Source organism: Phaseolus vulgaris, chromosome 3 (assembly GCF_000499845.2).
Source record: "Phaseolus vulgaris cultivar G19833 chromosome 3, P. vulgaris v2.0, whole genome shotgun sequence".
In the NCBI taxonomy this organism is placed as follows: domain Eukaryota; kingdom Viridiplantae; phylum Streptophyta; class Magnoliopsida; order Fabales; family Fabaceae; genus Phaseolus; species Phaseolus vulgaris.
The window spans coordinates 7,658,965-7,684,041 of NC_023757.2; the positions used below are offsets into that span (position 1 = coordinate 7,658,965).

A 25,077-nucleotide genomic window follows, 5' to 3' on the forward strand; every position below is an offset into this window, starting at 1 on the left:
AATTTGATAGAAATTGAGACTGGTGTTTTAATTAAAGCATTTTTATTTTTTCCAAGTATTCCATACTTAATATATTATTTATTGTTGATGAAAACAAATGTGTTTTAAATGTCTTGTATATCAATATTTCAAAATTATAACATCTTGTTTCAATTCAAAGTTCAAATTACTTCAAAACAAAACATTCAAGTTGAACCCTTATTTATAGTGGAGATATATTTTTATAAACCTTAGTTAGTAGTCTCTTGTACACTAAATCTTAACTAATATCTAATATTTAAAATCTGTATTATTATTGACTATAATTAATAAGTCTTACAACCTAATTATGATTAATAAGTCTTATAACTGACTTTATATAAGTTAAATTTTTTCAAGATCATACTAGTAACTACTAATTAAAATAAATTTACGCATTTAAGAAACAAGAAAAAATAAACAAAAATAAAATAAGTTATGATGAGATTTATGAATAAATAATAAAACAAAATAAAAGAAATTGCAATATTATACATAATTTTAATAAAATTTTAAATTAAATATGAGTATAATATTTAACAAATTAAAAAAATTCAAAAAAGAAAATTGAATATTTTGGTGTGACATAATTCAATTATGCTTTTTATATCTTCTTTAATTTATTTAAAAAAATATTTTATTTATAAATTAATAAGTCGTGCTCATTCCTATTTGAGACATTATTTTTTTTTTCAAAATTTACCCGACTTAAGTAAATATAAAAAAATATATCTAATTGGTAAAAATATTCCTAATTTACATATTTAGTCCATTCTCATCGTTTAAGGTAGGTACCGTTGTGAAACGACATGTCGTCTTGGGCAGTATCTACAGAGGTAGAGTTTTTCGATAGCAGAGATAAGAGAAGAGAAGAAGAGACAGTAGAGTTATATAGTGGAAAGAAAGTGTGTTGTGTTTGTTGTGTGTTTGTGTGTGCGGTACGGTTAAGGGGAACTCGTCCCATCGAAGAGCTACTTGACCTTAACCCAGTGAATCATTCCCAGTCAGCAACACTCTTCACTTCATCCTTCAGGTTTGTTACTCTCTTTCTCGCTATTCCCTCCCTCAACGCAACACTGCACAAAACCCTCTTTTGTTTTTTCCCCCTCTTTTGTTTCATGCTATTCTTGATTTTGTTATTTAATCCCAATCGTCGTTGCAATCGCAATCTCCAAATCGCTGCTGCAATTGCAGAGCCTTCCGATGACTGACCCTGCCGAAGAGGCTGCTTACATCGAGAAGCTTTACGAATACGGGGAGCAGCTCAACAATGCCAAGGATAAGTCTCAGGTTTGGAATTCGCTTTTCCATACTCGTTTTTCTTGGTTTAGGGTTTTGGATTCCGATGTTCGAGCTTGCAATTAGGGTTTTGGATTGTTCTGTGGTGTTCGCAGAATGTGCAGGATTACCAGGGGATCATTGATGCGGCGAAGACGAGTGTGAAGGCGAAACAACTCGCTGCGCAGCTCATTCCCAAGTTCTACAAGTTCTTTCCTGACCTTTCTGGCCCCGCTCTCGATGCCCATCTTGATTTGGTCGAGGCTGAAGAACTCGGGGTACGTATTTTTCCCTGTTCATTATATATCATGTTATTTGTGATTTTTTATGAGTGTGTGGCTAAGAAATGGCGTCCTGTTCAAAATGGAAACAAAAAAGCAAGGGAGGTTTTGTCCCCACTATCATCAATATCATATTGCTATGATACTTCTCTCCAAGTCTTACCGATGGTTTTAAAACCAAACCAGGGGTTGAACTGGCAAGGCTTTCTGGGTCATGGTTGTGTTGGTTCAACGGGCTAAATAATAAAGGGTAGTTGGAGCGAAGATAGTTAGTGGAGGATAACTAAAGGGAAATAATGACATTTATCAGATTTAAACCAAACATTGGGAAGTGGAGAAAATAAGTCTTCTGCTTTGCTGTATCTTGGTGGTTCTGTTTTCTCTCTGGATTACTTCTAGTGAATTCTGTATGTACTGAGGTTTGTTTCCACTGTTTGGTGTTTTTCTGTTTCTTCCCAGGTTCGTGTGCAAGCAATTAGAGGACTTCCTCTTTTCTGTAAGGATACACCTGAGAATATTGGGAAGATGGTTGATATTCTTGTCCAAATTCTTGGATCTGGTAAGTTGGGCTCTTTGAAGGTTTTGCGGTTGAGAACATAGCCATGATTGATTCTAATGTTTTTTTCCTCTTTCATTCTTGTAGAGGAATTTGTGGAGCGTGATGCTGTACATAAGGCTCTTATGTCATTGCTGAGGCAGGATGTGAAAGGTACTGTGATATATATATTTACCTTGTTTGGAAACTCATTTGCAGCCTTGTAACTAGAAAATACCACTTCCCAGTGCAGCAAACATAGAAGGAACGGGACTTTATTGATTGGCATTTCGATGAGCTCAACTGAGTTCCAAACACACTCTTAATAGTATAAATTTTGCTAAGGAAGCTGAGTCCATCAATGCTAAAGTAAAATAACTTATAGTTTTGAGTGTTGCACTAGTATGATGATTGACGTGTGCTTAATGGCATGTTGTATTTTGTCATGTAACAGAAGTATATCACCAATGTTCTAGAATGATTGTAAACTGAATGAACATGAATTCAAGAGCTTTGTATCTCAATCTTCTTGATCTTTTAACGGTATTTTACATCGATGGTACATGCAATTTGATCCTTCTGCAATTCTTTCCCTTGTAGTTTGAATAATACTGGCCATTATCATCCATATAAACAGAAAAAATGCATACCATTCTAACACTAGTCTTATCTATAGTACATATTCAGTCGGTGAAATACTTTTTCTGAACATTGGTTTATGCATGGATGATATCCTATTGGTGTTTCGTGCCCTGCATAATTTGCTGAATTTGAAATTATGGCTAATGTTCTTTTTAATGCCTCCAGTAAAGAGCTGCACATTGGTGGTAATAGAACTTTTAAAGTTTGTGATTGTAAGATTAATCGCAGAAGTCCAATAATTCTGTAGAACTGTTGCATTCCAAACTGATGGTGCAGAGTTAGGCTAATTGCTTTGAATGATGTACTTGACAAACTTTTTGCCACTGAATGCTCAATCTTTTGACAACCATCACACATATGCTTTCCTGATTGCTGACATTTGATATTTATAATTAGTGCTTCCTTTATGTTTTCTCCTTATAGTTTAGTTGTCAATGCAGCTTCTTTGACGGCTTTGTTCAAGCACATTGGCAGTGTTGAAGAGCCAAGTACTGATGATGTTATCCGTGAGAAAGTTATAAACTTTGTTAGAGATAAGGTAAGCAGAAAAATGTTTGATTAATGAGACCTTTATTTATTGCTTCTTTAACATGGAAGTGAATACTGAACAGTAAATATCTCCATTATAGGTTTTCTCTATCAAAGCTGAATTGTTGAAGCCCCAGGAGGAAATGGAAAGACACATAACTGATCTCATAAAAAAGGTATTCATTACTTTTACGATTTCAGTTAATGATCTATTAGTGTTTAATTTGTGTAACTTAAGCAGTGTTGATATAAGTTGAGGGTAATTTAATTGCAGAGTTTAGAAGATGTCACTGGCATAGAATTTCGAATGTTTATGGATTTCCTGAAGAGTTTGAGCCTATTTGGTGAAAAGGCTCCGGCAGAACGAATGAAAGAGCTTATTGGAATCATTGAAGGGCAAGCTGATTTAGATGCGCAGTTCAATGTGATTATTACTCTTCTCTTAATACAAATACAGTCATTTTATATGTTAGAATCTGTTATGTTTTAGTAAAATAATCTCTTGATTTTAGGCTTTACTGCTGGTAGAAGTTAAAGTAATGTATTTTTGTTTTTGAGGTCTCATAACGGGTTTTTAAAATGGAAATTCTCAGGTTTCAGATGCAGATCATATTGACAGGTTGATATCATGCCTTCATATGGCACTTCCATTTGTTGTGGTAAGGACTGTTTATACTGCTTAATGTTTCTCATTGTTTTCTGTTTAGTTTTTTTATTCAACAGTATTATTTTTTTCTTGTAGAGGGGTGCATCAAGCAGCAAATTTCTCAACTATATAAACAAATATATAATACCTGTTTTTGACCAGGTATTACTTCAGATAATTTAGTTTGAAAGAATAAGAATGTATTTTTATTGTTTGTTCAACTCGTTTAATATTTTTCCTTTTGCTTTGTTCAACTAGTTTAATAATAATATTCTTTTATTTTTGATAAGAATGTATAATATTTCTGCCTCTTTCCTTAATACTTTATGTCATTGGATAAATTGATAGATTATTCTATAACTTTTTATAAGATACAGAATGTATAGATGTAACTGTGAAAATATGTTATATAATTTTGTTGTCATGCATGTCTTTTAGGTAGTTGAACATTCACGAGAATGGAATCTTATAGCCATGAGTTCTATTTTGAAAATTGTAGTATATGTTAAAATAAATTGATATTATCAAATAATTTTTTAGAATATGAATTTTGTATACTTGATCTACTTAATGAAACTTTTTAAACCAGCAGCTAGTTTAATGCCTTGGAAAAAGTTATTAAATGGACTTATGGAATAAGTGGATCCCTTCCCTATGTGTGTGGGATTAAGGATGCTCATCTGAAAAGATGAAAAAAAGAGAGTATTTAAAGATCATTGATAAAGGTGGATGTTTTGAGCCTTTCAACAAGATAGTGCCTTTTCTACTCTCTCGTAATGGAAGCAATTCTGAACGTATATACAATGTTTTCTTACCTTACAAATATCTAAATTCTATTTGTTGGGCTAGTGACAGAACAGGCTTCTAAATTACAAAGAAAACTCTTAACTGGTCACCTGTGGTAATATTATTTTTTTAGATGTATTCCGATAAAATAATTAAGGAATCTTATCTGTGGTAGTTTGACTGGTTACCTTTCTACATCTATTAGCTGGTGAATGTTTTTGATTAATGAAATCTTTTTGGGATCATGTTAATAATTTTTGTCTATTGAAGTTTTCTTTTGGTTGTTAAGAAACTTATTTGTATGAATTATTTATTCCTTGTCAGCTTCCTGGAGAACGGAAAGTAGATTTACTCAGAAGCCTTGCAGAATTTTCCCCTTATACAACTCCACAAGATTCACGCCAAATGCTTCCTTCTATTGTTCAGTTGTTGAAGGTAAACCTTTTGTTGAAAATTGGCTAAATTAGCACTTTTAGTTTGTTATACATAGCAGTATGTTTTCTGTCATATCGATTGTTTTTTTAGTTTTAGTTTATGCTGTTATTTCCAAGCGCATTGTTGACTAACAGAAGTGTGATTTTGATGTGGCTAGCATCGTATTGTGTTAAATCCATATTTTTTCTTGAGCAACTGTTCTGAAGACTTCTTCTATTATTGTAGTTATAAATTCATAATGTTATTACTTGAGATAAATAAAAGAGACAAGAGAATATATTTTAGAGGGCTTAATCATGCTTCTTTTATAATGATAGAATTATGATACAATGAGTAGAGTGAAGAGCAAAGATCAAAAGCTTGAACTATATTCCTAGATACAAAGATATTTTAGTTCATAGGTACAACATGAAGCAATTTTCCAATTCAACTACTTTCTACCTACATTTAGTACCTATTCTAACACTCCCTCTCAAGCTGGAGTATACAAATTGTATGTACCAAGCTTGGAACAAATAAGTTCAATCCAAGATCCCCTCAAGGACTTTGTTAACACATCTTCAACGTGTTTAGTTCTCTCATGAAATTTTGGATTAGAAGCAATGTGGAGAGCAACTTGGTTATCACAATACATCTTCATTGTCTGAATCTCGCAAAAGTTTAGTTCTTGAAGGAATTATTTCACCCATACAGGTTCTCAAGTAATAGACGCCATTGCCCTATATTCGGCTTTAACAGTTGTTCAGGCCACTACCTTTTGTTTGTCACTTTTCCAAGAAATAATATTTCCTCCAAGGAAAACAAAATATCTTGTAGTAGAGCATTTGTCAGTAGGGGATCTTGCCCAATCAGCATCACAATACCCGTAGATTTGGGTATTTCCTTTGTCTTCATAGAGTAGACCTTAGGATACAAATGATAGCATTCTAATGGCCAATAATACAATGAACTTGCATGAACTGACTCACAACACCAATTGCAACAAACACATCATGTTTAGTAATAGTAAGATAAATAAGTTTTCTAATGAGTCTTCTATATCTTTTTTCGATTGGAGAACAATTCACCTTGTTGTGTCATTAACTTTTGATTTGGGTCTATAGGACTATCCATTGGTCTACAATCACATACCTGTCTCTTTTAGGATATCTAAAGCATATTTCCTTGAGAGATTATGACACCTTTTGACTGAGCTACTTTAATGACTATATAATCAACATATACTATTAAGTAAATACATTTTCCAAGAGAGGTATGACAATAAAAAACTGAATGATCTGTCTCACTACATTTATCAGTTAAAAAATTTGAACAAATGTAGTTAAATTTCCTAAACCAAGCATGTGGCAACACAACTTACAAATCAAACCAAACATTCCCTGAGCAACAAACCTAGAAGGTTCTCCATGCAAACTTCCTCTTCTAGATCTCCATGAAGAAAGACATTTTTAATTTCCAGTTAATGAAGTGGCCAATGACGAATAGACGCCATGGCAAAGAAAAGACGAAGAACAATCATTTTGGCCACCGGAGAAAAAGTATCACTATAATCAAGGCCATAAATATGAGAGTAGAAACTAATTGTGCATTGAGATGATTAACTTCATCGTTGGGGCCAACTTTTATGGCATAAACCCATCGGCATCCAACTGACCCCTTCCTAGGTGGAAGGGGTGCCATTCTAGTCAAGTGTCTACATCTCTGTAATCATGGCCTGTTGCCATCCATGATTATCATGTGTTTTATTCACATTTTTGGGAATAGTTATTGGCACAAAGGATATAAAAGAACAATAGGAAGGAGACATATTTTGATAGTTAAGAGAATTATAAATAGGGTTGTCGATTATGGATAGAATGAGTACCTTTTTGGGGGCCAATGGGCTAGGCTTAATCATCATTACTACGAGTCGTGGTATTGAGCAACGATTGAGAAGAACTTGAAGAAGATTCTCCTTGGAGGATTGGACTAGTCATTTGGATCTTGCATAGGTAAGAAGAGGAGGTGACAATGTTTCAAGAGGATTTTGAATAGGATTGGGATTATCAGAAGCACTAAGAATAATAAACTCAACTAATGGCATAAGGATGACCTACTGGATGGAATGAACATCTTGAACAAACAAAGAGAAGTAAGGAGTCTGTTAAAAAAGTGAGGTTAGCAAACATGTACTTCTTGGTTTCAGGAGAGTAATTTGAAGCTTAAAATAGCCCAAGAAGACACATTTAACAACAGGGGTAAAGAGTTTATCTAACCTTGGAGACAAATCATGAACATAACATACAAAACCAAACACACATGGGGGAATATGAAAGAGCAAATCAGTTGGAAAAAGAATGGAATAAGGAACCTTATGCTGAGAGAAGATGACATTCTATTAGTAAGATGCAAGCAATTAAGATAACATCGCCTCGATGATGGATTGGTATATTGGCACCAAGCGATAGGGTTTAAGTAGTCTCAACCAAGTGTCTACTTTTCCTCTTTGCAATACCTCTTTGGCATTATCACTTCCTAAAATTTTAATTATTTGGCCAAATTGATTTCATTCAAAAAGCATGTAAATATAAACAATAGTTTAGAACGATCTTTCATAAGACATAAAGGATGTACATCTAGAATATTCATCAATGAAAGTAACAAATCCCCAAATATCACAATGGATAGTAGAAAAAATAAGTACATCTTGATTCATACCTTTAAGGGAAAGAAGATCTAACATGTTTTCCTAGTTGACATGACTCACATTCTAATGTCTGAAGATTACTAAGTTTAGGGACCATTTTTATTAGTTTTGACAAGTGAGGATGTCCCAAACGATCATGTAAAAGTTTAGGAGATGGAGATGCAAAACAAGATACATGTGGACTCGTTCCAAAATAGTATAAACCTCTCGATTCATGTCCTTCTCCAATCAATTAACCCATACCACGTTCTTGTATAACAAATGAATTGGCATCAAAAGTTATTGAACATTTAAAGACTTGGTTTAATTGACTTAATGAAATAAGATTGAAAGGACAAGTAGGAACAAAAAGAATATTAAGGAAGGAGAAAGGGAAACTTGACCAATACCCTTTCAGGAAACTTTAGAACCCTGGGCTAAAGTTATGAAATGAGGATTTTTTAGGAAAGAAAGGGATGAGAACAAAGAGGTTTTATTGGAATTGTGATAAGAAGCACTTGAGTCAATAATTCATGGGCTTTGACTCTCCACAGCTTGAGATGCAAGATGTTGACAAGTTGGGATTTGTAGATGTTGTGCCAAGTTATTTGATTTCAACCTCAAATATTCTTGGTATTCTTCATTAGAGAATTTGAGCTCAATAACTACAGCTTTAGAGATATTGTCTGTCTTGCCAGGAAAGTTGTGCAAAGAGAAGCTCTTCTCTTGAACGTGACCCATTCTCTTACAGTACATGTTGAGGATGTCTCGTTCCACCATGTCCTCCTCTAGCACTGCGTCCTCCTCTTCCATGTGTGGAAACCACAACAAAAGAATACACATGTTCTTGAATAATCCTACTTTGAAGTGTTGGAACTCGAAGGAGCCATGTGATTAAGCTTTACATGGAGGGGACTTCGTTACCTGTTAAAAGTTGATTTCTAACATGTTCAAAGTCTAGATGTATAACATGGCACCATATAGAATTTCCCTACCTTTTTCCTGATCTCGACTAATGACTCAACCTCCAAGAACATATTTAATTCTTCAATAGAAAATTGAGCTTCACTCATGGAAGACATCATGTCATGATCTCTTTGTTTAAAAGAGAGCCTATTGGAAGAGTTGTAAAGTTGCTAAATATTGTTTGAAAAAATATTTTGAGCCTTATTCCAAAAAACAGTTGCATGTTTTAAACAATCTAAGAGTACCCAATAATTTGGGTTCCAAATGCTGTCATAGCAAGGCACATAGCTGAGAATCAGGTCCTTCCCCTGTTCAGCTTGATCAGATGACGTTACTCCCGTCTTGTTCAAGGTGATCGTGGAAACCTTGGCCAAGGAACCACATTTCAATTGAGGCAAACCAAGAGAGATAATTTTTCCATTCAGTTTTTCAGTGGTAATGGTAGGAGTTCCAGAGAAGGAGACAATAGGTCCATAAGACATTGTTGTAGGAGATCATCAAAGAGAAAGAAACAACCAAAAATAACAACAAATAGAAAACCCTAGGTTTGACCTTTAACATTGTCATAAAAGAAGAATCTATTGTCAGAACGTCGAGGAGGTCCAACAAGCGCGACCTCTCTCCAATGAGAGGAAGATGAGGCGTGGACAACACATTTAGAGCAACAATGAATGGAAAGTGTGCGCGTGGTGGCGTGTGGAGCAGAATATGCTTTAGGGACCGGCAAGGGGGTGGTCGTTGCTCAAAGAGACTCCCCAGATTCGGTGGTCACTGGTGAAATCTGTGATGACAGCCGGTGGCGTACGGCGACATACAGTGGTGGAAACTATGCCAGAGAAGAAAGAGACCAGCATAGCGGGATCAACCCACTTTGATACCTACTTGAGATAAATAAGAGAGACTGTATTTTAGAGGGCTTAATCACACCTCTCTTATGATCTCATGTTTATAATGATAGCATAAAGCAATGTTACAATGCAACTACTTTGTACCTACATTTAATACCTATTCTAACATTATTCATATAATTTCAGCTCTGTTCTTGCTCATTGTCTGAGCAGTATATTTTTAGCTATATGTTGATTGATGCAAACCCAAATTTTGCTCAATTATGTTCACTTACTGAGTCAAATTCAAAGTGTGATGTATACTGCTGTGATTGATCTTTGGAAATTAAATCAAATTAAATGCAATATGTCAAGGATTAACATATGGATTTTTTAATATTCTATTTAAATTAAAATGATTTCTATCTTCTACTGTCACTGTTTCCATTAAGCTGTTTGCTTTTCTTTTTTCAGAAATATATGACTTGGAAGAAAACTGGAGAAGAGATGAACTTTACCTATGTTGAGTGCTTGTTGTACACATTTCATCACCTAGCTCATAAGGTGGTTTACCTTACCTTGTCTAAGCTAATGTTATGAATAGTTAGTTGTATATGGTGCTTAATTGAAGTTGGTGATATAGGTTCCTAATGCAACAAATAGTTTATGCGGATACAAAATTGTTACTGGCCAGCCATCTGATAGGCTTGGAGAGGACTTTTCTGAGCATTATAATGATTTTACTGAAAGGTATCAGCTTTCTTTTGATAATATTATGTTGTCTTGTCAACTATTAATATAATTTGGTCTAGTCATATATGCAAGTATTACAAAAAAATTTACGATGGGGTTTCCAATTCCAAAGTTAGCATATGCTGCAGGTCTTGATAAAGGCTTACAGTAGCACTTACTAGTGACAGACCAATGAAAGCCCCCCGCTATAATCAAGTCCAAATAATTCCAAGTTTAAGGGAATAATATTGTTATGTAGATATGGAAAGTGAACCGGTTATGTGTGTCTTTCAGCTTACTTTTGAAAAATGATTGTTTTTCCCCGTTTGCTAGCTGGGAGATCTTTCAAACATGCACTATGGTGTTTAAGTCTAAGGAGGGGTTAACGCCGTTGCGGGTTTCATTTGGATGCACATCCTTATATAATTTTTTTTTTTACATTTCGTTTGGATGCACAGTAAATTTTTGTGTAAACTGCCGTGTCTGAAGTTGAAGTTCTTTATGTAAGGTTCAAACATGCTTGTCGTAGAGATAATGTGGTAGGACATTGTCTTTAATGCATTAGCTTAATACTTTTATCTGTATTCTTGGGTAGTGTGCAATAATTGTTTGTTTGAGGTCAATGAGTAATAGCTTGCCTTGTTTATCATGTTTTGGGGTTATTAGACTGAACAGTTAGAATTGCTACTTCATTGATATTTCAACTACTCCAGATATGGGTTCATCTGTCGTCCACTCCTACAAATTCTCTTATCTAGTTCACTTTTAGTGAGGATGTCAATTGAGTCCAAAGTTATAGCAATATTTTCTATATTTTCAAAAATATGTTGTACAAGGCATGTAATGAGCAACAAGGTCTGATTGGATTTTATCATTAAGAGGCTATATGCAGAGCATCAGTATAAACTATAAACATCTAATGCGTATGTTTGTAGCAAAATCTGGCTTGATCAAGAAATGACCGCCCCTGTTCTTGACTGTGTTTATGTGATTGTAATATGGATCTTACTTCTCCTGAATCTTAAATACAGTAGTTTGGGAAGGATTGGATTCTCTGCTGTTTAAAATTAACAGCAGCGTCAGTTTAATAATTCTTAACCATTTATTACTCAATCTAACCATTAAAATATAAACCAATTAAAACTATAAAAGAATAATGGGAAAACATGAGTGTCTCTTTTAGTGGGATTATGAGTTGGTTAGCTTTTATTTCAACTGTATATATAAGTAATAACGACAATGAATGGTTACATTTTATTAAACATGACTTCTCCTGTTAATCTGGTCACATTTTTTTTGTTTATTTTCTTTAATTAGATTGAATAATGTTGAGGAGTTCACCCGGGCTACAATCAAGAAATTAACCCAAGGAATGGATGAAAACAACAAATCTATGGCAGGTGCTAAAACTGACGAAGAAAAGGAAAAAATTGTGCGTTCTACTTCTTGTTTGATGGTTCTTTATCTTGCCTTTCTCTTATTGACATGTCATGCTTACATTTTTACATGATTATGTAGAAAACTAAAAAGCAGAATGCCACAACTGGGTTACGGACCTGTAATAACATTTTGACAATGACAAAGGTAAGAGGGATGGTACCCTTTTTACTTGACCAATTAAGTTATTAAAATAATAGTGATTCACTGTCTTTGATTTGTGTGTTCAGCCATTGCGTACTAAAGTGCCTTCCTTTATTGGAGATAAGAGAATCAATCTTTCTTGGAAAGAAGCAACAAAAACTTCATCTTCCAACGCCCCTGCTTCTGGGTATGTTATCTTCTCTTTTGCTCTTAAAGATCATTTATAGCTTGTTTATTTTGAGTTTTTCTTAAAATAAAAGTGAGGTACTTCATTTTTTAAACAGTCAGAAAATTTCTGTGGAAATAGAGCGGAAACCTAATGGTAAACTGCTTTAGTACATTTTCTAGATGCTAAGAAAAAGTAGTTTCTGGAAAGCTATATTAGTTATATCATAAAGCATTTTACAAAATTTATCCAATCTATACACGCTACTTTGTTCTTTTTCCCTCTTGAGAGTGAGTATATGTTTCATTGTTCTCTTGAAAGTTTTGATCCTTAGCCTAATTGACTGTTCATGGAATAAAATGATTTTTTTAAAGATATAATTTTGCACTGGGAGTTGGGAAACAGTAGTAATTGAAATTGATAAACTTAATAATTTACTAAACTTCTGCAGAGCAAAACGGCCTGCTAATGCTGCCAACGGGTCCAACAATATTGCATCAAAGAAAGGTCGAGGTGGTGGTGGTGGTTTGCAAAATCAACTTGTCAATAGAGCACTGGAAGGATTATCTTCTGGTGGGAGAGGGGGTATGAGGGGCAGAGGCCGGGGCTGGGGTGGTCGTGGAAGAGGAAGAGGAGGGTATCGGTAACTTCGTTGCATGATGAAAACATCAGATTTCACGAGATTGTACCAGAATACGAATAGGACCTGTTGTTAATGTACTAAAATTCTTTGTCGGAGGAAGTTTTGAATATAGAGGACTTTAAATTTTAATGTAGTCGTACTTTTTACAAAGGTTGTTTATGTAGAATTCTGAGTTATTGATCATTTTCTAATCGATTAGTTGCAAGCAGCAGATGAGAACCAGCTGACGGAACTTATGTTCGTTGGTATGTATGCATGTAATTTAATGACGAGTGCAATTATATGAAGACCGTATGTTACCCCTTTCAAGCAATCAGAAATTAAATGGCTAATTCTTTGTAAAGTTGTCCTTATCAATGCCAATCAATCTGAATGTATTCACTTCCTACCCATTACAATAAGCAATTTACAAGGTTCATATTGCTGTTATTCTGAAGTTCAAAAATGGTGTTGTTATGCTTGGAATCCGTAAAAATGTTAATGACTAAGATACAGAAGCCGGATAATGAAAATGGGTAACGACTGAAATACTGTGTATGCGATTACCTAAGTTACCTTCCTAAATCTAGAATTAGGTGAAAAAGCTTATTGTTGGTTATGTGCTAGATGATCAAGAGTTGTGAACAGTAACTGTTGGTGGGGAAGTCACCGTTATGATATCTGGTAATTGTGGAGCCATTGCCTGCTGATGCTCGCGTGTAAATGGTGGATGCTTCCTGCTATAGATATGCTTAGCTATATCAAGTATCCTTTTCCATTGGCTTTCATCACTAAGGTTGCCATTACGTTCTTCTGCCTCATGTTGCAATGTGTGACTAGATTTCAGCGACTGGATGGTGTAAAGGAGAAAACAAATAGTAGAAGTGACACCAGAAAGGACGTACAGAACCCAGAAACTTCCAAGCCTCAAACTTTGTGTTCTATCGGAGGTCGAATTGTTGAAGCACTCATCTGTGTTCAACCATTTGTCTTCTAACTTCTTTAATTCTCCCTGCTCTAAGAGCTTCAGTATAGCTCTGGAAAAGTCCTTGGCCACTGGGGAGCCTTTCTGGAACATCTGCATGATGATTCAAGAGATTTTTAAAGAATTAGCGAAACATATTTACCACTTTTTGTTAAAGCTACAGCTCACAGTAATCCGCAAAGTTCGAGTTCTTTTTAAGTTTTCTTTGGTCTCCAGGGCTTAAGGATTGTTATATTATACTTATAGAAAACAGTTAGTTAACATATATGGTAGTTAATAGAGGAAATTCTACGGTGACTTACAAATCCCAGTCCTCCGAATTTGATGGTAGGCACAAAGGCAGAGTATCCCTTGCAATATTTACTGATATATACTTTTTCATAGGGGACTTCGAGAAAAGCAGCTGCTATTGTGTTGTTTTTGAATGCATCTTCATAACTATATTCACTATTAATGTGTAGGATGTTCTCTGGCTTGAAGTCTTCGACTTGCTCCAGGTATGTCCTAACAAATGAGTCACCGTCACAACCAATTTTCATGTTGTTCTTCTTCAGACACTCAATGTCAGTCACATTTGGTCGCAGTCGTTGAACTGTGAGCATGGAAGAAAGACTAGCAGTGTAGCTTGAGTTAAGAATCAAAACTAGAAACAGCCATGATACCATCACCACTCGAGTTAAGTTATTATAAATTTTCTCCCCTGTAACATTAAACCATTGACATCAATTCAGTTTAATACGAATCAGAAATAAAGTTGATCATTGTTTTTAATTGAAGTATGAAGATGATACTTACTGTGAGCAAAGAATAGAGAGGAGAAGGTAAACATAAGCGCAGTGCTGATCTGGCTCTTCCAATTGCCTTGAAACTCAGGATTGGGTTTCCGCTCCAGGCACCAAACAACTACCATTGTGTACATCAACACGGCACCAGTTGCCACCCACATTTGCCAGGTGAAGGGCTTCATAAACATCCATGTCGATTCTTCAGACTTTTCCGTAACTATCATTGACAACCCTGACTCTGCATATGGCATCGTAAAATCTACATATTGCAATCTTTCTTCTAATATGGTCACGTCGCCAACAACAGCATCGTAAGTCTTCAAGTTCATCATTATTAAGCCACATCGCAAACATACAAGTATTAGGTTAGTGAAGCAAGAAAAGGGAGTTAAAAAAAGAAGAATTCTACCTAAAGTTCAAAATTAACAAGAACCAACATTGCATTTTGGACAAGTGAAGGTTTCTTAATTCATTTATTTATTTTGCTGATTGTAAAGGAACTTGCTCATGTAGTTATGTGAAGTGGTAAAAATATAAGCATCTTTAACCATCTCTACAAAAAATAAGAGGCAGAGTAGAATGAGTAATAAGGCTTTACCTTGTTATAGACCAGTTGAACCAGATCGGGATAGGTTCCATTGACGGGATGAAAGTCATATGGCAGGTCATACCCCAAAAGGGGTAACACCTTCTCAAAAATGTCAATGCAGAATCCAGTGTATTTATATTTATTTGTAAGCTCGTCACGATCAACCTTGACAAACTTGGAAAAGGAGGTTCTTCCAGGAACCGCTATTTTCATTGGTTTTTGTTTAGTAGGCAGATTCCATCCCTTTGGAATTGTTGTTAGTTTCCTTGGCCATATTACAACGTCACTTAAACTTTTGGTGTTTCTAGAAACACTATTTGAACCTTGTTCTGTAGGAAGGCTACTCATGAACCCACCTTCTGGAGTCCAAAAGTCCAACTCTCTGTAACTCTTCCTATCTACATTTACAATCCTGAAGGTAGAATTCTGAGAGAGCTGCGCTGCTTCAAATCGAATTTCTCCACTTAAGCCAACGAAATTGCTAGAAAGTATTTCTCTTAGCAGAGTGTTTCTGTCACTCTCCATTCTATCTATTGCTTGTGCAACAATTTTAATGCTATCATGTGCTTGCAGAGCATAAAATCCCGGGCTGCTGTTGTCCTCCTCAGGATACTTGGCACGAAAAGATTTCCTGAACCGAACCTCAAAATTTTGATATTCACTGCTAAGTTCAGAGTAGTAGGTCTTGATTCCTAAAGCTCCTTCCATGTAGGAAATAGCAGACTTGTTGACAGAATCAAGCAAATTAGTTATGCTCTCTGGGATTATCCAAGCTGATTCTCCATCCACAAGTCCCATTTGTGAAGCTTCTCTGAACAAATGAATCACCATTTCCAATGATGATTGCAGAACAATGAACACCCGGGACTGTGTATTTTCAATCACCTTAAACAGCTCTTCGCGAATGAACTCTGCAGGATTAGAAAGATAAGAAAGAGATGGAAGAGCCAAACGGTACTCGATCAGTGAACCAACATCTTGGAGGGTCTCAGATAGCAAGGCTAGCATCTCATAATCTCCATCTTCATAAATGACTACTACTCTCTGCCAACTATAAGCATGTACCATATCTGCAACACATTTTGCATACGCAGTACCATTGTTCGCCATTCTTACCAAGGAAGGCCACCGAATTGGCATCAATGGTGGGGTAATGCTAGGAGCTGCAAAGGATATGACAGGAACTTGAGATTTGCGTACTAATTCAGCTACTGAAGCTGCTTCTTCCCATGTGTGCATCCCTATAATCACTTGCATCTTTTGTCTCATAATCATTCTTCTAGCTGCAAGAAATAGGTTCACATTCAATACTTCACATACTTGGCAAGGTTAAACCAAAATGATAAAATGAAACTTAAATATAGTTTTCTGATCAGAATTAGATATAACCTTTAATTAAATGTTATACGGATTATTAAGATGAAATTCTAATTCTAACTTGGCAATAACATTAAAAACATTTAAGAATTCATATCAGAAAAAGCATGAAATTTTTTGATGTAGCAAATGACTGAAATTACTAACCAAGGGAAGTGGGTCTGAAGGGATCTTTGATGGGTTGCTGAAAATGAAGAGCAAGCTTGTAGGTGTTGGAAGTGGTATTGTAAGTTTGAACTGCAAGGTCCATGGCTACACGCTGTTCTTTCCCAATGCGTGAGTTGACATCAATTATTACACCAATAGATATGACTTGGTTTTCTCCATCTGTAGCCTCAACTTGGTAATACGTAATGAGAAGAAAGGAAAGGAGTAAATAAGAGAGGCAAATAGTTGATGGCAAATTCATTTTGCTTCAATTACTAATATCATTCATTTGTGTGCAAGCTTAGTTTCATGCAATGCAATATAAGAGTTGAGTTATGAAGAAAGGTGCAATGAGAAGAGAAAATATATAGCACTGGACTTGGACCCAAAGATTCTTCCATTTTTGGGCTGGAGTTTAGTTTGATTTGGTCAATTATACAGTTTTGACTTCACACTTACAGACAAAGTTGGGTCTGAGAAGAACTGGAGTATACACGCGTCGATTCATGGCCTTAATATTTTTAATAAACAAATATTGTTCATCAGTTAAAATAATATTTAAAGTGAAGATTGTTTTCCCTTCACAGTTTCATTTTATTATTTCCCCTCTTATAGTTGGTAATTATTCTATTTATTTGCTTAGTTGAATTTTTAATATTAAAGATAATCTTGATGGGTAGAATCTTAATTGAAATATACATCTTTTTATTATTAAGCGTATTTAATGGTAAACTTCAAGAATGTTATCAACCAGCCTTGTATTCTGAAATTGTAAGAAAATACTATTGAATCGGTCTTTGTCTAATTTCCTTCTTTTTTTCAATACTCCTTTTGTCTTTTCAATACACAACTATGATAATAAGTGAAAAAAAATAGCAATAGTAGGCGTTTCAGGAATGGAAAATTTATATTTATTTTCAGCGTTAAGATTTTCAAATACAATGGATGTATTACTAATAAAAAATAAAATATTGTTAGGAGTTACATGTAGTAACTACAATAAAAACATAAGTTGAAATAATAAATATATACTTTTTTTAGAGAGAACTACAACTACTAAAGTTTTAAGTATATTTAATAGTTGGTGGCTAGGAATAGTGAGTTGATATCCACTTGCACAAGTGCATTCTCCTTGTATTAAGGAAGATTTTATATTTATTCAGATTGATTAAAAATCACCTTTATGAAAAAATAATACTATCCAAAGGTGAAAAATCTCTTACTCATATGAATGTGTTCAAAAAACTGGATATTAACTGGAAATCTCTAAGATCTTGGAAAGCTATTTCTTTAGGAAAAGAATTTTATGAATTTGTTTTTTCTTTCCTTTAAGACACGGTAAGAGTCCTAGGTAGGGTATTGGAATCTGAATCTAGGTATTTTGTAAGTTTTTGCTTGGACTAAAATTTTTGTGTCATCTTCCATGAAACTTACCAAGCTTAATGTTGGGTCGGGATTCAAGTCTTTCTTGGAGTATTGACAACTAAAAGCAATTTTCTTTATAAGAGAGATTGATACTTCACTTTCTCTTGATGACTGCACCATAAATAAATCTAAATGTTTTTTTTGCTAGAATGTTGTTGATATTGATATGCAATCTGCTTTGCCTAATCAAATTTTGGTGAAAAGATTTGATTTTGTTGATATTGAATTTGAGAAGCTGTCTCCATTTTACTCTTCATGCAAAATGATAGGGCATGATATTTTTAAATGTAGACGACATCCTGATAATCTCAATAACACGATCAAATTGTCTATTGTTTTGTTCAAACTTGTTGTTGTATAGTTTAAACATGTGATTGCCCAGACCAAAGAAACTAATGATGTCCCTCATAAGAAAGTGGTTGGTGTAACAGATAAATAGAATCTACAATAGATGCACAAATATATAATATGTTTGTTCTTAATGTAGGAGGGGTGGAAGTTGAGGGACTTGCTATTGATCTTGATACCTTTTTGAAGTTGTTGTTGGTCAGATGGAGAGTGGATCTCTTGTTGGTCAAAAGATTAAGAAATCAGTTGGAGATATAAAAGCTGGTTCAGGATCTCAAAATGATATTTTTGCTGATATGCCATTTTTGGAAGATGTCCATGAATGAGATGATTTGTTACAAAAAAAGAACTCCTTGCTTCTTGAAAATTCTAGTCTTTTAGAAGGATTTTCTCATCTAAAATCTGCAACTAATGCGACAAGTCCTAAATTAGTTGTTGTCAAACAGGTTACTTCTAAAACTGTTTCACTAGATTTAGTATTGCAAAATTGTTTTAAATCTCTTTAAGGTGATACAAGAGGCTCAAGAGTCATGTTCGACCATCTTTTCAATAGATACATTTGACTCTTTCTCAACTGGTGTTATCTTAGAAAAGGACAATTTGGTCTCTAAGTTCTGAGTTGGAAAGATGAAAAAAGAGGTACAATTGAGTAAAGACGATAAATTAGTTCAACCTTCAAGAGATCGAGACGTCCTCCTAAAGTTGAAGTGAAAGTGAATAAGATAACCTCAAAAACAGGTCAACCCAAGAAAAAATAATGGTAGTGGTATACAACAATATCATATAATTTTATTAGCCCAAGTGAATGTAAACGAGGGTCTATCTGATTGAATTTTTGAAATTCAATCGTTCCTCTTTATTTATTATCCTTGGGAGATAATGTTCTTTTACTTTTTTGTCTTATTTTTTTTGTTTAAACTTCCAATATAGTTGCTTAAGCTAATTTTGACACATTCTTTGATTATTTTTTTTAAAGAAAAAGAAAACTCCTATTTTAAGAGAAGAATTCAAAACTACATACAATAAAATCTTTATTAAAAATGTCTAAAATAATTAAAATAGATTAATTTAATTATTGATCGAGAAGGAATTGCTAAATGAAATTAATTATCAGGGTATAAAAAAAGTTAAATTAAGTATGATGGGATAAGTATTTTTGCTTTCTAGAAGCTGAAAAGATAAATTTTATATTGTTTTTAATATGTATATTTTCAAAAGTACGCCCTTTCAAAATTTGCTTTAGGTCCACGTAACTTGGAAGCAACTTGTGATTATAAGAAAGAAGAGGGTGGAACTTGGAAACCAACAATAAGATTCTCGAGAATAAGCGTCAAATTGAAACGAAGCAAAAATTTGAACAGGACAATGGAAAATATTTTGCTATAATTGCTCTGCACTTTCGTAAATTTCAGACTTTTATGGGATCTAGAGACAACCCTATTGTCATAAATATTATTCATTACAACTTCTAGTTTACATATAGACCAGTTCAAAATTCATTTATAATTTTTTTTTTTTTAAAAATAGCATGAGAATGTATCAACTATTGTCTTTAGTAGAGGATACTTGTGGTTTATGTAAAAAATAGATATTTCAACATTAATTGGTTTGAATTCTAAACTAGATTGATCAAGATTTTGAATTTAAGTTTGGTTGATAAAAATGTCAGAAAAAAAAACCCTTCAATGAAATTGATATGTGAAAGTGGTGACTGAGATAGGAAGTGAAAATTTTCACCAAAATAAGACTATTCCTTTTTATTTTTATTTTTATTGTTCGCATTATTTTAGTCAGACAACATGGTTTATTATTAAAGTTCAAAATTTGGTTCTTGGAAGTCGAGTTCTGAAATATGATTGGGTGCAGCTTGGCTGAAAAATTAGTTAGAATTCGATTTGTAAAGAATTAAATCATGAGCTGATTTGTGATTTTTTTAATTTTTCATTTAAAAGTAATTGATGGGTAGTTTTTTTTGAAGAAAATATATTTTTTATAAAAATAATTGGTTTGGAAAAAATTGTAAACCAATAGTTTTATTTAAACAAATAAGTGTATGATAAATATAAATTATAAAAAATGAATAAAAACATATATTTAAATGTATATATATAAGGAATATAAATTATAAAAAATATGTACATAAGAAAAATGTATGAAAAAAGAGAAAAGAAAGAATTATAAAAATAATAATGGAAAGTGTTTGATATAGTTGAAGTTAATGAGTTGTAAAAAGTATATTTATTTAAAAAGTTGTATAAATATTTAGAGAAGTAAATAAATAATTATTCAGAAAATACATATATTTGAGGGAAATTTAAATGGAAAAGGGATGTAAATAAGAAAATTTATGAAGAAAAAGAGAGAAAAAATAATTGTTAAGAAATAATGGAAAGTATTTGATATAATAGAAATGATGGAGTTATAAAGATTATATGTATTTTAAAAAAAATTAATATAGAGAAGTAAAAATTTGAATAAATAATTATTTAGACATATTTTAAAGAAGTTTGAATGAAAAAGTGCAAAAAAAAATTATGAATAAAAATAGGAAAAAAAAAATTGTAAAAAGATCATAGAAAGTGTTTGAAATAATTGAGTTTAAAAAATAGATAACATAATACAATATTGATAAAATGGGAAAAGTGGTTTATATATAGAAATAGATTTTTTAATTAACATCACTTATTATTATTATTATTATCATTATTGTTATAATGGTAGTGATTATGAATATAAATATTTTTTTTAGAGAAAAGTTCAATATCCTTAATTTTGATTAAGTATTTGAATACAATAAAGTATAAAACATGATTGTGCATTGTCTCTAAGACATATGCTCTGTTCAACAACATATCATGTAAGACACAAGTGTTTCATGTGTAAAACGATACAACATTGTACAACCTAATCTCCACGTCTAATAAGACATTATAAATTCAAACAATGCGCACACAATCTAAGCTAACCTCGTACCTCTTGAATATTTATGTGCTCATTCTTTGTTGTAAGAAATAGTTGTTGCTTTCCTCAGTCAAAAAGATTTATTCAAACACAAATCACATCAAATGGTCTTATGAATAAATAGTTAAAGGTGCTGAAAAGGACTAGAAGCCTGTCTTCACAAAAAGTATCAGACGATTCATAAAGATGAACTCACTAGACGATGTTCAAACATGGAAGAAATATACAATGTCTCATGGAAGACGATGTCTCATGATTGTTCAAATTTGAAGATGAATGAAGAAGAACGATGATGTTATGGAAATAATGGGTTTGATTTGGTTTTCTGGGGACAAATTGTTATGGCTTTCTATCGTTAATTTGGTATTGGTTTGATTTATAATGTGGACATCTCATTAAAAGTCACTTATGTTCAACACATGTTCCCAATTACGTTGACAAGTCGTGCATGCATCACAGGGTGCATGTGTATGTGATGAAACATTGTAAGAGTAACCCCAATTACCTAGTGAATGGCAGGGTAACATCCCATTCAAGGTAACTTCTATTAAACATGCTTTCCAGTGACGTTGACAAGTCTTGCTCGCATGACAACATGCATGTGTCTGATGACATGTCTTGAGCCACCCCAACCATTTAGTGCATGTTAGAGTAACATCCCATCTAAGGTATCTTCTACTCAATACGTGTTCCTAGAGATGTTGACAAGTTCTGTCCATGTGGCAATGTGCATGTGTATGTGATGACATGTGTCCTAAGTCATTCCAACCACCTAGTGCATGTCAGGTAACATCTCATCCAAGGTACTCGTTAAAGCAAAAGACCAACACCTTATAAGTTTTGATTAAGTGCTAAAAACAACTAAGTACAAACATGGTCATGTTTCGTTTTAAAGACGATGGCCTAGTTTAATAATAGATCATGCAAAACGTAAGTGTTGCGTATGAGAGATGATGCAACATTGTGCAAACATTTTCTTACGTCTGATATGCATAATTGGTTATCAGAAGATACATGCATAGCTTAAGCTAACCTCGTATTACTCGAACATCTGTACGCTTATGCTATGTTGCAGGTAGTGTACTTTGCTTTCGTCTAACCAAAGATATTCGTTCAAGTTAAATTACAAATCAACATCAAGATCCCTTGGAGCACGAGTTAAAACTACTTTCTTAAATTACTTTCGAACACAAAAACATTTCAACTATAACTCAACTATTTGTCTTGCATGGTGTGCTTTTACCATAAATTGGTGCAAAATGCTATGCTACCTAGGGAGATAAGCACTACTAGAGATCAACAATATTGAATAAAATAACGGAGACAACTATATTCAAAGCAATATAAAAGAACTTTTACTTTCCTTTTTTTCTTTCTTGGATGCAATGATGAAGTGGATTAAAAAGGATTGGTGTTTTTAGATCCTGGTGTACCACTTTCATTTGGAGTCAAATTTATTCGATTAAGACAAAAGAAAGATGGGTGAAGGAGGTGCAACCGACTCATCATCGTTTTTCTTTTCCAACTTTCCGAACGGGTTAGGCGAAAAGGATATGGTTAGGGTTTTCCAAAAATGGGGAAGGGTGAAGGATGTCTTTATCTCAAGAAGACTGAATAAATGGGGGAGGAGGTTTGGATTTGTAAGGTTTTTCGGTATAAGAGATGTAGAGCGCCTGGAGAGAGAGCTGGATCAGATTTATATTGGGAGCAGAAAGCTGTATGTGAATATTCCGAAATACAGGCGATACCAATATGGTTTAGTAAAGGAGGACCGGCAGCCGTTGAGAGGAAGTAAGGAGATCGATAGGAAGTGCTACAAGAAGGAAGATGAGGATGATAGGAAAGATGGAGGAAAGAAGATATGGGTGGAAAAGAGCAGGAACAGGTCCTACGCAGATGCCCTTACAAGTGAAGTTCAAGACGAGTGGAAGGGCTTGGCCTTCCAAACACAACAATTGACTCTTCCTTGGCTGAAAAGAAGCGTTGTAGGGACCCTCGGTGATGGGATGGACTTTGGTAAGTTGGGAGAGGAGCTTGTGAAGGGTGGGATGACAATGGTAAGAGCGAGATCATTGGGTGACAACCTTGTCCTGATAACCCCATCAGAGGGAGAGGTAATGGAGGTTATAATGGAGAACAACAAAGAGTGGTTTGATGCCATATTCACTGGAGTTAAACCATGGTCGATAGATAGTGGTGCAAGTCATAAAACTGTCTGGGTGAAATGCTTTGGCTTGCCATTAACGTTCTGGAATAGGGAGTGTTTCTCCAAAGTGATTGGTGAGATATCCAAGACAGCCAAGTTGGTCTCCATTGACAACGCTACTTTAACTTGGGAGGTCCTGGAATACGCAAGGTTGAAAGTCCATGTTCAGAACTTTGGCAGTGTCAGGATGGCGAGGAAAATGAGGATTAATAAACATGTGTGCAATATCTTCATTGAGGAGGAGCTCGTTAGTTGTGAAGGATGTCGATGTAATGGCAATCCTTATGCGGTTGATTCTACTGACAGTGAGTCATCCATGGATTCGTACGTAGATGATACAGATTTCTCGGAGATGGAAGGTGAGGAGAAGGGCAGATGTAGGGAAGGGGACGGAAGATGGCCAGACCGGAGGGACGGCAGGGGAAAGGAGGGGGGAGACGGTGAACAGTACAGATCAAAGTCAAATCTCCAGTTCGAGGGCTCTTCTTCGAAAAGCAAAGTGTGTCAGGGTAAAGGTGTCTCATCATTCACGAATGAAGGAAGTATGGGACAGAAGGCCATTATAGGTTATGCGTGCGACAGTCTATTTGCCTCAGTCAGGGATTGGGCTAGACATAGCAATCCTAATATAGCTGATTCGGCTAAGGTGGTGATTGACATAGAGTGTTTGAGTAACCATAAAGTTTCCTCTAAGGCTTTGGGCCGGGTCTGTAAGAGTGTGGCCCATTTGGAAGGGGGTGGGCCCTATAATAGTGGCCAAAAAATCGAAAAGTTTGAGGGGCCAGTGGTCCAGTCAACAATAGAGGGCCCTGTGATAAAGGTATCAGAAAGTGAAGATGCTAAAACGTATTCAACACAGATAGAGGGATCAGTAGTGGGAGATAGCTTAGAAGAATGGCAGGCACACAGTGGTTACTCAGACTGTAAAACGGTAAAGGAAACACAATACGGTGAGAGAAGGGAAGAATGCGGGCAGCAGGAACACGTGGTGATGAAAGGCGATAGTGATGAAGAAGAAGGTGCAGCTATAACGGAATCAGTGGCGTGGGTCTCTAATTTAGAATGTGACGAAGATGGAGTCGTCGAGAGAAGTAAGTTCAGTTCACCTCTGCGTCGTCGTAAGAAAAAAGGTCTATCAGATTTGGGGGATTCTTGCTCGTTGCCGAGGCGGTCTGGAAGGATTAAGGCAAGACTACCTCTAGTTGAAACATTGGCCCTCAATAGAGACGAAGTCTCATCTTCCTCTATTTCTGACAAGAATATTATCTGCTGTAATTACCGCCTAGCGGAACCTGTTAATCTGGCGGGACCATCAAATTTATGGGAAGTGGGAAAACAAGCTGGGATCAGGTGTCGAGGGGATGAAGAGGAAGTTGTAAGAGAGTATGGGAGCATGGAGGTACGTGATTCAGAGGTTGTAACGATCTCTAAGGAGGGTACCAAGAACTTGTCTTAATGATAGTTGTGAACTTAAATATTAGAGGTGTGGGGGGAAGTTCTAAAGCAAGGTATTTGAGACATGTCATAGCTTGTGAGGGGGCGGATT

General features: G+C 34.7%; 2 protein-coding genes across 2 annotated transcripts; one reads left to right on the plus strand and one right to left on the minus strand.

Annotated features, from left to right (window-relative positions):
- Positions 1-692: 692 nt before the first annotated feature.
- On the plus strand, positions 693-13,072 carry LOC137806517 (apoptosis inhibitor 5-like protein API5). Its single transcript, XM_068606697.1, has 17 exons — positions 693-1,051; positions 1,213-1,308; positions 1,413-1,574; positions 2,037-2,136; positions 2,221-2,286; positions 3,195-3,292; positions 3,384-3,458; positions 3,557-3,706; positions 3,876-3,941; positions 4,025-4,090; positions 5,039-5,149; positions 10,082-10,171; positions 10,251-10,357; positions 11,657-11,771; positions 11,858-11,923; positions 12,007-12,107; positions 12,538-13,072. Exons 2-17 carry the CDS (start codon positions 1,222-1,224, stop codon positions 12,731-12,733), a joined length of 1,656 nt encoding a protein of 551 aa, XP_068462798.1. The 5' UTR covers positions 693-1,051; positions 1,213-1,221; the 3' UTR covers positions 12,734-13,072.
- Position 13,073: 1 nt separating this feature from the next.
- LOC137806515 (glutamate receptor 2.7-like) lies at positions 13,074-16,904 on the minus strand. The gene is made up of 5 exons (XM_068606696.1): positions 16,592-16,904; positions 15,077-16,350; positions 14,489-14,795; positions 13,996-14,393; positions 13,074-13,786 (listed from the first exon to the last, which is right to left on the minus strand). The coding sequence occupies exons 1-5, from the start codon at positions 16,851-16,853 to the stop codon at positions 13,340-13,342; spliced, it is 2,688 nt and encodes an 895-aa protein (XP_068462797.1). The 5' UTR covers positions 16,854-16,904; the 3' UTR covers positions 13,074-13,339.
- Between the last annotated feature and the right edge of the window lie 8,173 nt (positions 16,905-25,077).

What these genes read in the sequence shown, in the direction of transcription:
- LOC137806517 (XM_068606697.1), top strand. Translation starts at nt 1,222, where the DNA reads ATGACTGACCCTGCCGAAGAGGCTGCTTACATCGAGAAGCTTTACGAA. An exon ending in TAAACTTTGTTAGAGATAAG is followed by an intron (nt 3,293 to 3,383) that starts GTAAGCAGAAAA and finishes TCTCCATTATAG; the next exon opens with GTTTTCTCTATCAAAGCTGA. An exon ending in ACATTTTGACAATGACAAAG is followed by an intron (nt 11,924 to 12,006) that starts GTAAGAGGGATG and finishes TTGTGTGTTCAG; the next exon opens with CCATTGCGTACTAAAGTGCC.
- LOC137806515 (XM_068606696.1), bottom strand. Translation starts at nt 16,853, where the DNA reads ATGAATTTGCCATCAACTATTTGCCTCTCTTATTTACTCCTTTCCTTT. An exon ending in TTCAACTGGTCTATAACAAG is followed by an intron (nt 14,796 to 15,076) that starts GTAAAGCCTTAT and finishes ATGAACTTGAAG; the next exon opens with ACTTACGATGCTGTTGTTGG. An exon ending in AATTCGGAGGACTGGGATTT is followed by an intron (nt 13,787 to 13,995) that starts GTAAGTCACCGT and finishes ATCATCATGCAG; the next exon opens with ATGTTCCAGAAAGGCTCCCC.